This window comes from Hemitrygon akajei, chromosome 10 (genome assembly GCF_048418815.1).
Source record: "Hemitrygon akajei chromosome 10, sHemAka1.3, whole genome shotgun sequence".
Classification (NCBI taxonomy): Eukaryota; Metazoa; Chordata; class Chondrichthyes; order Myliobatiformes; family Dasyatidae; genus Hemitrygon; species Hemitrygon akajei.
In genome coordinates, this window is record NC_133133.1 from 51,122,995 (window position 1) to 51,137,201 (window position 14,207).

Genomic DNA, 14,207 nt, shown 5'->3' on the forward strand with positions numbered 1-14,207 from the left:
AGAATATCAGACTCAATGGACTGAATGGCCTAGTTATGCTCTTATGTTTTAGGTCTTGTATGATCTGCTGAATGCTGGTGGGTCTTGGTCTCAGTAGAAGTCTAGGAACGGTTGGGATTCTCTTATCTTGGTAAGATCCTAGGAGGGACAGTGGTTTCTGTCTAATGGAGATTCTGCAAACTGAAGGAGGGTGGGGTCTTTTAATTCAGTGACCCAAGTGACTTACATTAAAGATTGCTTCAGTAACCTAGGAACTCAGTGATAAACGAGCTCATGGTTTCCATCATAATGGAAGCTTTCACAATTCCAAATATAGCTGAACTTCATGTTTGGCTGGCACGCTTGAGGTTGTGTCTTTCTGATCATCAGGGATGTTTAGGACATGTCTGGGTATGTGGATGGAAAAGTCCCTATCTGCACAGGCCTCATCAAACAACTGAGGGCCTGTTTCACCTCAAGTGATTGTATCTGGGAGCCTGCCAGAAGGAGTTTACTCCATATGGTGTGCTCCCAATGTTTGGCTTTCCGTTCATTGGAGATCATGTCCTGATCTTGTAGTTCCAATTTTGTAATGACTGAATTTACCCATTGGGGCATGGGACGTGCAAAAGAACATTGTTGCTTTAAATAATTAATGTCATATGTGATGTGAGCTTGCATCTTTCCACTGAGAACTTATGCAAAGTATAGAAATGCAAAGTAAAAGTAGAAGATCAGCTATTTGTCAATAGCATACTCATTTGCATTTACAAAGGAACTTTGTGACTTTTTTCTCTGTTTTTGAGCAAGTTTGTCATAGAACTGTTTACATAATTAACAAATAACTTCTTCCAGTTTAAGATGATGCTACCGAAGATGTGCAACAGCTTACTGCTGGTTTGAAAGGCAGGAGATTCAACTAAAATTATTACTTATAGCATCTTTTCTGAAGCAAACTGTGGTGAACTATCACCACAGACAGGAGGCAGGTATAAGCGAGGCTAGTTCGGGAGAATTATTCGTGCTGGGGAATTGCGAGGCGCAACGTGATTGAGTCAGGGCACAGGCGGAGTTGGTATTGCTGCCGGAGATGGAGTGAGTGATTTGGTGAGGAGTCCATGTGGAAGAGTTTCAATGCCCGTCCACCCATCCTGGGTGCAAGGTTGGAATTTTCCAAGTGCCAAGCTGATTTAGTGAGATTGTGAATTACTTTGGGCTGGGTGGCTCAAGTGTACCATGGCGCCGGAGTCAGGATCCTAGAGCAAAGCTTTACCTGGTGCTTGGGCAATTTAAACACTGGCACAGATAGACTGGAAGCCTGAGAGTTGGGAACGGAGGCGAGGATCAAGCTGATTTTACTTGCTCTTCTGCAAATGTTTATTCCTTTTCCGCGGCGTCAAGGCAGTGAAATGACCTGGCTACTATGTTTTTAATCCTCTGATGTGATGAATTGGGACTGAGGGTTGGTCCTACTGCAGATACTCTGGGGGCAGTCTGGTTCGGAATGTTGTTGCTTGCTTCTATTGTTTGCATGATAGGTGTTTTTTTTTCTCTCTCTTTCTCTGCGCAGTGGTTTTTTAGTCTTTTTTTCAGTTGGGTTATTTGGGTTTCTTACTTTGTGGCTGCCTGTAAGCAGACAAATCTCAAAGTGTATAATTTATGCATTCTTTGATAATAAATGTGCTTTGAATTTTTGAAATAAAAGGGTTGCTTATACAGTTGTTTTAATCCACACAAGGCAGACTTCACTGTCTACTGGTTTTTAAAGATCCTTCTTGAAATGATTTATTTTCAAGGCTTCAAGTACACAATTGCTCAAGATCTGTCATTAATTTAGTAAGCTATATAAGACTGTTATAAGAACTACAAAACTTAATTGATATAGTTGTTGAAGAAAGTGCAAAAATGGGTCTATCTATCAATTGCAAAAAGACAGAATGTATGGTGGTATCCAAAAAGAAGGAGAATTCTATCTGCAGGCTGAGAATAAATGGGGAAGACATAAAACAAGTACAGTACAGAACTTTTGCTACTTAGGAAGCTGGGTGACATCAGATGGCAGGTGCGACATGGACATCAAAAGAAGAATAGGGATGGCAAAAGACACCTTTACGAGAATGAAGAGTATACTGACCATCACTAAACTAGGCATGACAACCTGCCTCAGAGTACTGAAATGTTACGTTTATCCAGTTATGATATATGGCTCAGAATGTTGGACAATACAGTATCTAGTAACACGAGAAAACGAATTGAAGCAGCAGAGATGTGGTTTTTGAGGAGGATGCAAAGAATATCATGGACAAAACGAATATCTAACGAGGATGTCATGAACAGAGCAAGTTCAAAAAGAGAAATAATGTATGAGATCATGAAAAGGCAACGTAACTTCATTAGACATGTGATTAGGAAAGAGGAGTTAGAATGCACGGTAATTATGGGAAAGATTGAAGGGAAGAAAGCAAGAGGAAGGCAAAGACAAATGATGATGGAGACTGCAGCCAGAGAACTGGAAATGAGTACCAATGAATTGATCCACTTGACCCGAAACAGGAGTGTGTGGGCCACGGCAGTCAAAGCTCAAACTGGGCATGGCACCTGATGATGATGATAAGAAATGCATATAATAGTAGTATGGTGTCTGATATTTTATTGGACATTTTTTGCCTAATAAAATGAAACTGTTTTACCTGTAGTAAGAATCCTTGATACGGACATCTGAACAAAAGACAATGTAGATAATTTTTCAACAGTAATATTGAACAATGTGGTTAAGTTTACTGGACAAGTAATTAAGACTGCTGGACTGATGATTCAGTGATGATACCTAAAGACTAACATGGGTGCTGAGAATTTAAATTTGAGTAACTAAATAATCTGGATTAAATGAAACAGTAGACTGAGTAACTTGTATGGACTTTGTAAAGATCTCCCTATAATTATCTGAAGAATGGTGAATGAGTTTGCAGAGGCATTTAACAAAGTAAATAAGCGACATGTTCCTATTCACAGAATCATATATTTTAGCCAATTTGTCATACTTTTCAATCAAAATCCCTGACTTTTCCACCAGCAGGACATATCACCAGAGATTGAGGTGCAGTATTAGAAAGTGGGAAATGTAAGGCCATGTGTCCTCAGAGGTTCTAGCCTAGAGTCCACGGACCCCTTGCTTAATGGTATTGGTCCATGGCAAAAAAACATCTGGGACCCCTGCTGTAGATGGATTCTGGATGACTTCAAATCTCAATACATAAGCATCAACTTAACCATGGGCAAATAAACTCCTGGCTGACTGCCATCATTACCATCCTCTTTCATCTAATTGATGGGTACGACTTAAAATGACTAATCAGCACTCCTTCAACAATTAGAATAAGCCCTAAAAGTAGCGAGATTATAGAATCTATTCTGACAACTACTGACATAGCTAACAGACAGGATTTGTCGCAGGTGTTTACTGTGTTAACAGCAGAATTGAAACTTGCCTTCAATAAGGTTGCTAACATCGTGATAAAACTGGAAAGAATATCAGTCTTTCAAGAGACAATGTTCCATTGTTAACCTAAGGATAGTCTTTGTGCCACTACCTTTGAGCATTGTGAGATAAATTCTGAATAGTTCGTGCATTTCAAAACTGGGCCCATTGCACTTCCTGGATGTAATAAATAGGAGCAGAATGGTATTTCTTCATAATCTGCAATCTCATGTCCTGAACTCATATTTTGTAAAGCTGAAGTTCAACCCTGAACCAGTGAGGAGTACAGAAATGCATGAGTGGTGATGCACTCATCACCAGTACAGGAGTACAGGATTAGAAGAGTTAAATAACAAAAACATCATGTAATAGGAAGCTATGACCCTAAGACCAATGGATCAGAACATAATTTGGATCATAGGAAGCATAATTTGGCAGTCCTACATGTGTCTTGAATAGAAGTAGACATTCAAATGACAACTTAGAGGGTGAAGCTTCAGGGCAAACCTCATTGTCAGCCATGGTGAAGGTAATGTGTGAGTGCCAAGAATCAAACAGAAGCACTTCCAGCTATCTTAGCGAGAGGTACATAATGGATAATCCATCCAGGCATCCATTTGAGGTTATAATTTTCAAAGAAGCTAGAGTGCACCCAATTTGATTCACTTTACTTGATGTTACATATTAGATGAGAGCATTGCATATAGCAGATGCTATGGGATTAGATAACATAACGCTGAACTGGCTGTGCCTCTAGCCAAGCTGTTCCACTACAATTATAACAATAGTAGCCACCTGATGATGCATAGGACAATCCATATGTATCCAGGTCATAAAAAGCTAGTAAAATCCTATCTTGTTCCTTATTCCCCAGTCAGTTTGTCTCGGTCATAAACAGTTCTATTCCAGCAGTATTCACTCAGTAATATGACACTCACTTACTAATAGCCAGCTCACTAATGGTAATTTTGGGTTTCATCAGGTATATTGGCTGTTGACCTCATTGCAACATTGGTCCAGATTTGGACAATGAAGCAAGGTGAAAGTGATTGTGGACATTGGAGAATCTTACAAAACAGAAGTTAAGGGAAAAACTATCCACAGGTTATGGTACTTCTTTGGGAAGGTAATTTTTGGCAGTCAACTCAATTACTGGAAGTTAATTTCTATCTGGGTTTCTCTGAGTATTGTCTGAGATTCAGCATCTTCTGCGCACTGCACTCTGTTAAGTTTATTGTTGTATGCACAAGTACATGTATGAACAGGTGCAATGAAAAATTACTTTGCAGCAACATTGCAGACACATAGTCATATAAGCAGCATTCACAGTAAAACATAAATTATACATGATTTTTACAAAAAAAAATATAAAAAATAACAGCATGGTCATAGTGTTGTTAAATTGTAATGTTTAGGGTTTTGACAGATGGTTCAAGAACTGAATGATTGAAGGAAAGTAGCTATTCTTGAACTTAGTGGTATACCTGCTGCTGATGGTAGCTGATAAGATAGCATGGACTGGATGATGTGAATCTGTGATCATAGATGCTGCCTTCCTGTGGCAGTGCCTTCTGAAAGTATTACCAGTGATGGGAAGGATGTGCTTGTGATAGATTGGGCAGAGTCCATTACTCTCTGTACCTTCTAACGTGCATTCAAATTGCTGTAGCAGATCATGATGCAACCTATCAGGATACTTACAACAGTACGTGGGCAGAGTTTGTTAAGAGTGTTTGAGTAACAATTGGAGCCTCCTTAACTACCTAAGAAAGTAAAGACGCTAGTGTGCTTAACTTATAATTGTATCTATGTGCTGGGCCTAGGAGCAGTCATGCAATATGTTATTGCCCAGGAAATTTAAAATTGATTATTCTCTCCACCCCTGAGCCCCGAGATAGACTGTCATGTTTGCCCTCCTTCCCCTTTTAGGAGTCAATAATCCATTCTTTAATGTTGCTGATGTTGAGTGAGAGGTTGTTGTAGCACCACCTGTCATCATCAGCTGTGGTTCGTCCAATAACAGCAGTGTTGTTGGCAAATTTGAAAATGGAAACGGAGCTGTGCTTAGCCACATACTTGAGTGTATAGAGTGTAGAGCACAAAGCCTTGAGGTATACCTGTGATAATGATCAGTAGAGATGTTGTTACCAATCCTCACTGACTAAGGTCTGTCAACAAGGAAGATGAGTATCCATTTGCAGAGGGAGATACAGAAACCCATGTCTTGAAGCTTGAAGATGAGCTTGGATAAGAGCTGATGAACAGCAGCCTGATGTATGAGTTACTGTTCAGATGGTCCAGACCAGAGTGAAGACTCAGAGAAATTACATCTGCTGTTGACCTGTTGTGGCAGCATGCAAATTAAAGAGGATCGAGCTAGCAGCTTGGCCTTGTATATAACAGACAAAGTGCTAAAGAATCTGCAGGATTGCCGCTGATGCATTACAAAGCATAGAGAGGAATAACAAGAAGATGTATTTTTGTAGCAGATCCAAGTTGTCTTTGAGGCAGGAGTTGGTTCATGACATAATTTACCTCTCAGCGCACTTCAGTACGGTTGACGTGAGTTTTAATAGTAACAGAAGACTAGCATGCTCTTCTTGGGCATTGGTACAATAGATGCTTTTTTTGAAACAGGTGGGACTCTCAGACTGCAGAAGAGAGAGGGCAAGTAAGTCAGTAAATACTCCAGCCAGATGATCTGCACAGATCTTCTTTTACTCTGCCAGTTATGCCATCTGGACCAGTGATCTGACCCATATGATTGAATGGGGATGTTTGCCAGTTACTGTGTAGGATCCAGTTCTATTTGCAATCCTTAAAGAAAGAAAGAAGCCTTTACCCTTTATGTAATAAAACCTAAAATCATTCTGTCAGATAACAAAGCAACAATCATCTCTGGCAAGAAACTAAAATAGGGTTAGACTTAACTTTACCTCAAGCTATCTCCGTCATACTGCCACAGCATTGCTGATTACAGAAGAATCTGAAGGAAAGTGAAAATTAAAAATAGATGGAAAAAGAGAGTATATAGGAAACATAACTGGGAATTCAAACTTATCCTAAGGGCATAAATAGGAAAATGGTTGTATATGAAGGAGTGGGGCCCATTAAGAACAAAAGGGAAATTACACTCTTATGGTTCCAAATGAATATTTTAGACTTATATTTAACAGGAAAAAAGTTACTTGCAAAGTAAAAGAGAAGAAAGTTGAAATGCTGTATATATTAAAAATTGATTTCATAGAGATATTAAAAAATAGTGAATTAAATACAGATAATCACTAGCACCAGATGAGGTACATCCTAGATTTTGAGGGACGTATGGGATGAAAAATTGTAGTGGCATTAACCATAATTTTCCAGTGAACCTTGGATATGGGGGTTCTAGGGGACATCATATTAGAAATGCTATTCCCTTATTCAAGAAAGGGGGGATAAGGATAAACTTGCCTGAAATAAGCTAGTCATTTTAACCTCAGTTGTGAAAAAACTTTTAGAAACATGGATCTCAAGACAGGATTAATAGAGGAAAATGGATTAATTAAATCAAACCAGCACAAATTTGTTAAGGGAAAATTATATTAAATTTGATACAGTCTTTTGTTACAGAGTTGAGAATAAGCAGTGGATGTGTATTCTTCCAGAAGACTTCTGATAAGGTACCACATACTGGCTCACCAGCAAAGTTGAAGTGTATGACATAAAAGGGAGCAGAACTGTGGATTCTATATTAGTGAATGAACATAAGAGGGATGATTTTTGGACTGCCAGAGAGCAAATAGGGATGTTCCCCAGGGGATTGATGTTGGCGTTGCTGCTTTTTAAAAATTTGTATCAATAATCTAAATTTGTGGGCCACAATATATCAGTTTGTCAATAACAAACCACAAAGAGGATAGTAAATAATTGCAGTAGGTTATGAACAGTTTGTTGAATTGTCAGATACATGGCAGATGAAGCTTAATGCCAAGAAATGATGGATGGGACATTTTAATAGGAAGAATGAGCAGAGATAATATAGAATTAGAATTAATGTTTCTTTTCTAAAAGGTTTGTGGAAAGAGATACCAAGGCTATATTTGTACAAATCATGGAACAAGGTAGGACAGGATGTGGAAGTAATTAAATACACTATATTTGTACACACGTTAATAAACACTTGTATAACTTCAGTGGAATATTGTGTTCAATTCTGGTCACCATATTATAGGAAGAGTGAAAGTTTTAAAGACTGTCTAGAAAAGAATTAACAAGATTGTTACTGTGATGAGGGGTACAAGGATAGATTAGAGACACTGGTCCTTAGAGAAAAAGAAAACTGACAGGAGATTTGATAGAAGTATGATGAGAGATCTAAACAAAGTTGATTGCGAGACGTTGTTCCCTTTGGTGAAACAATTTGGAATTGGAGGTTACAGATATAAATGAAGTGGAAAGAGAATTAATGAGGAAACATGAGCAAAATCTTTTTTTATTCAACATGTGGTTGGAAACTGCAATGTAGTTTTACCATTTCCTTCAAGAGGTGTTTATTAAGGATATACATTTTTTGAGTCTTTTCCCTTCTCTATTCTCTAATATCCTTTTGCATATAAATATATCAATTCACCTCAAATATGCTTTATCATCAAATACTCACAGCTCCTTGTGCTAAAAAAGTATGAAGATTTCCTGCCATCCATAAAAAAAATAGCTTATTGACTAATCATTTTCTGAGTCTGTAGCTCTTAGTTTACACATTTCAGTGTCTTGGAATCTGTCCTGGCAAGCTCTTTTTTTGCTTTCCTCAAATTTAACAGTGAGCAATTGTTAAAATTTGCTGCTAATAGACTATCGCTAATTAAAAAGAATCCATGTTATTCTCTTCTCCTCCAGCAACTAGAAGCGACAGAAAGATATGATACTGAGGTACCATACCTGAAATCTCTATGTCAAGTATCCAATGACAAATCCAAAGATAATAAGAATGTATGGAAAAATTTATTTGCCTTAGTGTTACTTATTCCATCATGATTTTCTCTGTGGAAGGTACTTAATGTAAGTTAGGCTGTTTGCATTAGACCTATGTTTATTCCTATTCAGACCTGATCAATTCCCTTAAAGAAAATAGTTCCTTCCATTAAGCACATAACATATTTCAATTAATTGTAACATTTAGAGTCTTGTGGTCAATTGGCTCAATATCCGTACAGCCAAATTTAAATTCGTAAATGACATTAGCAATATTTTTGTTAATGTTAATTTAAATACCATACCAAACAAAATAGGTAGATACCAAATCTTTTTATTTCATGGTTACTCACTACAGTTTTGACGAATAGATCAATAAAGGCCTCCCTTTTCAGAATTGTGATTTCATGTTTACACCTGAACGTCAGATGACGTGAGGGAAATTAGAGGCTCAGACTCATCAAGGTTCTAATTAAAAATGAACATTGATGTATAAGAGCTAGACCTGTGTTGCTCAGGAAGCTCTGTGTGGGCATTGAAGCCATTATGGTAACTTGTGGACCATTGATCCCATTCCCATGGCAATGGCATATGAGACACTATGGTGTTTCTGTGAATGAAATAGAAAGTTCAAGCTTCAAGTAATCTCTCATCCAGCCATTATGAGGACTGAGTCTACCTTAACAATTGGAAGCCTCCTTGTGCAGAACCACTGAATAAAATCCTGCATTGTTATGAGTTAATTGTGTATACTTTCTCCACGGACCCTTTGGTTAATAATAAAGGTTGAAAACACGTGGTTCAGAGTGACAGTCAAAATAGACAATTGGCTTTACTGTTTATTGCTATGAAAGCAAATATCCTAGTACCTATATTTCAGGACCTGCAATTTTGTAAAGGATGAATCTGATAATGCATGGCCACTCATTGTTCTGCAGAATTCCTTTGTTGCATGTGAAATTATTATATTTTATAAAATGTTTAAAAAATACCTATTTATGTTTAAAGCTAAATGTCATTTTCTTTATAGCAACTTTAACAAAATAATAAAATAAGGTTATTACATAGTTGTTAAATTAAACTCTAGTGGTTTCCTTCTATGTAGCATCTACAGTTATACCATTATGTTGATCACTCCTGCTGTGGTTGTCGCCTTGCTGTTGGCAAGCTGCCTGCTTTTGGTGATATGGGAGGTAGTCATCCGTACAGTTCTTGCCCTAAATGGCCAAGTGCTGTTTTGGACCAGAAGTGACTGTTGATTAGATTTGGTGTAGGTAAAAAAAGAGTGCACTATCTTAAGAGATTCTGGTGGTAGGAGAAATGCAGAAAAAGATAAAACATTTTAAAACTGCTTTGAAAGTGTATAAGAATTGAGTAGATAGCAGGTATGGATTTGCTGTAACTCTCTGATTACATTTTATTTAAGGCAGTTCCCAAACCCCAACCTTTAACAATGAGCACGTCCTGCAAAACAATAGTCTGTTTTCTTTTGGCTGCAGTGAGATGTTTCTGTTTCTTCTGTAGGGTATACCACTTCTCAAGTATGGAAAGTATTTTTGTGTAAATATTGAAATTTGTGATCTTTTGAGAACTTTTAAACTAGAGTAAGGCAAAGTACTACTTGGTCTTAGTGCTCCAATTTGGTGAGAAATAAATTTCTAATTCTTGTTCTTTTAAACCATTCTTAGTTTTTCTTACCATGTGAGAAAATATAATCCTTGATTGAGATGATTTTTCACTGTCATTATGTGAAATCGGAGATGAAGAGGTGGCAGGATTCTTGGTTAATTCACTCTGCTACTGAGAGTCACTGTTTCAGCAACCATGTGATCCATTTCAAGAACTGGGGTCATAGATATGATAGTAACTGAATTAGAGGAATTAGCTGCTTTAAATGTTCTTATTTGTCAAATAATTAATTTGGTTTATGTTAAATGAGTTGGAATCATCGATATGCTTGATACAAACTTGCAACGAAAGTTTAAGTGAAAGGTATTCATGACTTCAGTTGAATATAAATTGCAGGGAAGCAAAAGACGGTCAAGCAGTCTCGAAGTGAGCCAGAGAGTAAACGACGAAGATGGTTGTTTATCAGAAGGACATGATGGGGAAAGAAGAAGCAGACGGCTGAAGACACCAAAGACTGAATCCCCTTCCAGGACAGCAGTACAAGATAAAGGTCGAACTGGTAAGTAATGCAACACTGCTTGTATGCTACTTAGTGTGTTGAAGTGAGCCTAGGATAAGAAAGTGCTCTAGTTCAAACATGAGAGGCCTCCCTTTATTTGTGTTGCCCACAATAGCATTTCCATTCAAACCTCAGTTAAATTGCCATCAGGGTTCACTAAAAGGATCCACTAAGGACCTAATGAGGTGGGTGCTTTTGGCCAGTTACTGAGAAGAATTGGGTAACACTTTATTCAGGCAGTCTTTTTTGGTGTCTAGGTTTCTTTTCTGTGTTTGAGGTCAAAATTCTCCCATAGAATACAACAAAATTTTAAATAAACTTTGATAGTTATCTTAGGAATGAATAGCCATTATAGAAAATAAACATACTAAATAGAAAATGCCTGGAAGATTTCCTGAAGATCAAAAAGTAATTAAATTATTCTTATCTGTGATCTCAAAGGACAGTGATGAGGGCATTGCAGTTGACATTAAAAGGTCAGATTTAGGAATCAGAGCAGCCAAAATCCTTGTTCTTACTAGCTAATCATTGTGCCATACTGCATAGGAATAGACCCATTGGCCAGTCACAGCCATGCAGACGTTCAAGTGCCCAACTATACTAATTCCGTTTAACAACACTTGGACCATAGCTTTCTATGCCTTCACGACTCAAGTGTTTGTATAGATAATTTATAAGTGTTGTGACAGTACCTGATCAACTTAACCCTCACCCTAAACATCTAGCCTTTAGTTTTAAATACTTCAGCTATGGGGAAAAGTTTTCCTACTCACCATTCTATGCTTCTCATAATTTTGTAAACTACTATCAGATTTCCCCTTCAGCCTTTCCTGTTCCAAGGAAAACACATCAAGGCTCTCCACTGTCTCCTTGTGATAGAAAATGCTCCATTCCGGGCCGCAGCTTGGTGAACCTTCTCTGCACCCTTTCCAATGCAAATATATCCTTTTAGTGACCAGTGTCTTTCAGCTGTAAATTGTTTCAGCAGAACAAAACATCCTGAATCCACCCCAGAATCTGAATTTGGTAGCCTCATATCCCAGTCAGTCTGCTCCAGATATGGAGGCACAGCCAAGCAAGCCCTCCATACTTGAGATGTCTTGTGAAGCAGAGCAGACTGCTCTTCTCTATTCGGCCTCACAGCCATACGCTTATACATGAATTATAGAAAGACGGTGTGCAGGTAAAACAATTAATTGGAAAAATGGAAAGTGTTGTCTTTATTGGAGAGCAAACTGAAGAAATCTCACAAGGATTTGGTGAGACAGTGTCTATTTGTTCAATGAGCAGTGTATGCCCATTGAAGTAATTCAGGGAAGTTATACTAGATTGATTACTGGAATGAAAGGATTTTACATAGAATTATTGGAGATTAGAAGGATGGGAATTGATGTCAAAAGAAAGTGCTTGATTCTGAATTGCCTTTCCAGGTTAGATGCTATGAAGATATTTTTCCTCATAGGGGAGTCTGGAACTAAGTGTTTTTTTCAGAATATGAGTTTACCAATTTGAGATGGAGCGTAGAGGAATTTATTCCTTTAATCAGTTGAATCTTTGGAGTTCTTTATTTAAGAGAGTTATGGAAGTTGAGTGACAAATATATTCAAGGTTAAAATAGATTTTAGGAATGTGAGGGAAATGAAGGGTTACAGGATCAGACAGTAAAGTAAAGGTCAAGATTGGAACCATCTTTAGCTTATTTGATGGCTGAGCAAAGTCAAAGGGTCATATGACCCACTCCAGTTCTCACATCCTATGTTCTTACTCCCCTTGCTTTCAACAGGATAGAGATCTTAATTTTCATGGAATATTTGACTGTAAGTGCATATACTTATCCCTGTAAGGAACATAGCCTTTAATGTATGAATCATGTAATTCATGAAATTCAACCCAGCGTATCTTGATGCCAACCATACTTCCGTTTTTTTTTGCTCTGTATGATGCTTATTGAATGACACCTATCAATTCTACAATATTTGTTTTGAGCTTCAGTAACTGTAATTTGGTCATATTTTTCATTTTGTGAGAAAATCATCAGCACTCACATTGAAATATAGGAGCATGATAGAACTGGGTCAGGCCACGAGGCTTCAAATGTGCGCTTCACCATTCTATAAGATCACGGTTGATCGTTCACCTCAGTTCACTCTGCTGTACTTTGAAACTTCAAAAGGTATGCAACTGCTCATGATGGCTGAGCAACTCCACCAACTTTACACACAATGGCAAAGAAGGAATTAAATACGACCTTTTGTTTTAATCAGCCAGTCAGACCTGTTGGTTCAGTTGCTGAGAGGAACAAGATAGAGAGTTTCATCGGCAGCAGCTTATCTCACTCCTCAGTATACATAGAGAAATTATTCTTTGCTCCTAGAAGGCTCCTTAATTGTCATTCTGGAACCAAAGATTCTCCATTGAGAGATATGTAATTGTGTAACTCATAACTATTCAAGCCTGGAAGGGCAAATCAGTGAATGTACTAAATTGTGAATGGGTTCAGCATCTGCATTGTAGTCCGTTATTTTTTTTGGGACATGGACATCACTGGTAAGGCCATAGAATTTGGATAATTATTGGCATGTTGTGTTAAATCAAGTAGCTTCTCTTTATTGAAGGGCCAGTGATGAATTAAATGTTGTCAGAATCAGCATCTTTGACAAATCATTCTTGTTCCATGGAACAGAATTTGGAAGACATGATGTAATTCAAAAGCGGCATAAGTGTTGCACTTGCCCCTATACCTCCCTCCTCCTCTGTCACCACCATTCAGAGCTGCAAACAGTTCTTTCAGGTGAAGTGACACTTCACCTCGAGTCATTCGGGGTCATCTACCATATCCAGTGCTTCTGGTGTAGCTGTCTGTATATCAGTGAAACCTGCTCTAGATTGGAGGACTGGTTCATTGAACACCTTTGCTCTGTCCGCCGTAAAAGGTAGGATTTCTGGTGGCCACCCATTTCAATTTGACTTCTTATTCCCATTTGGAAATGTCTGTCTATGGCCTCCTTTACTGCCACGATGAGGGCAAACTCAGGTTGGAAGAGCAATTCCTCGTATTTCTCATATTCATGATAGCATGAATATCGATTTCTCTAACATCCTAATTTTCACTCTCCCCCTTTTTTTCCATTCCTCATTCTGGTTCCCCTATCACCTTCCTTTGATGCCCATCCTCCATCCCTTAATTCCAGGGTCCACTGTCCTCTCCTATCAGATTCCTTTTTCAGCCCTTTTATCTCTCCCACCTATCTCCTGTCTGCTGCTTACTTCATTCCCCCCACCCTTTCCCTCCCACCCACCTTCAACCTGACCTGGTCTCACCTGTCATCTGCCAGCTTGTACTCCTTCGCCTGCCCCACCTTCTTATTCTGGCTTCTTCCCACTTTCTTTCTAGTCCCGATGAAGGGTCTCTGCTATCTGTTTGTTTCTCTCATACATGTTGCTTGACCTGTTCAGTTCCTTTAGCATTTTGTGTGTGAGCTCTTGTTGTGGTTAACCACATTTCTTCAATAGGCCTTCACTGGTGGATTATCATACAAATACCATGGATTCCACTTAATTGGGCCAATGGTTAATCATGGTGGTACCTATTTGGGACAACTCTTAAAG

General features: G+C 38.3%; 1 protein-coding gene across 7 annotated transcripts in view; it reads left to right on the forward strand.

Moving 5' to 3' along the window:
• The window catches only part of LOC140734382 (BCL-6 corepressor-like protein 1), a 220,510-nt gene that overhangs the window by 141,356 nt on the left and 64,947 nt on the right, over window positions 1-14,207 (forward strand). For all 7 annotated transcript variants that reach the window (XM_073058255.1, XM_073058257.1, XM_073058258.1 and 4 more), the window contains one exon: window positions 10,436-10,598. In XM_073058255.1, coding sequence (XP_072914356.1) covers window positions 10,436-10,598 — 163 coding nt within the window. The remainder of the gene's footprint in view (window positions 1-10,435; window positions 10,599-14,207) is intronic.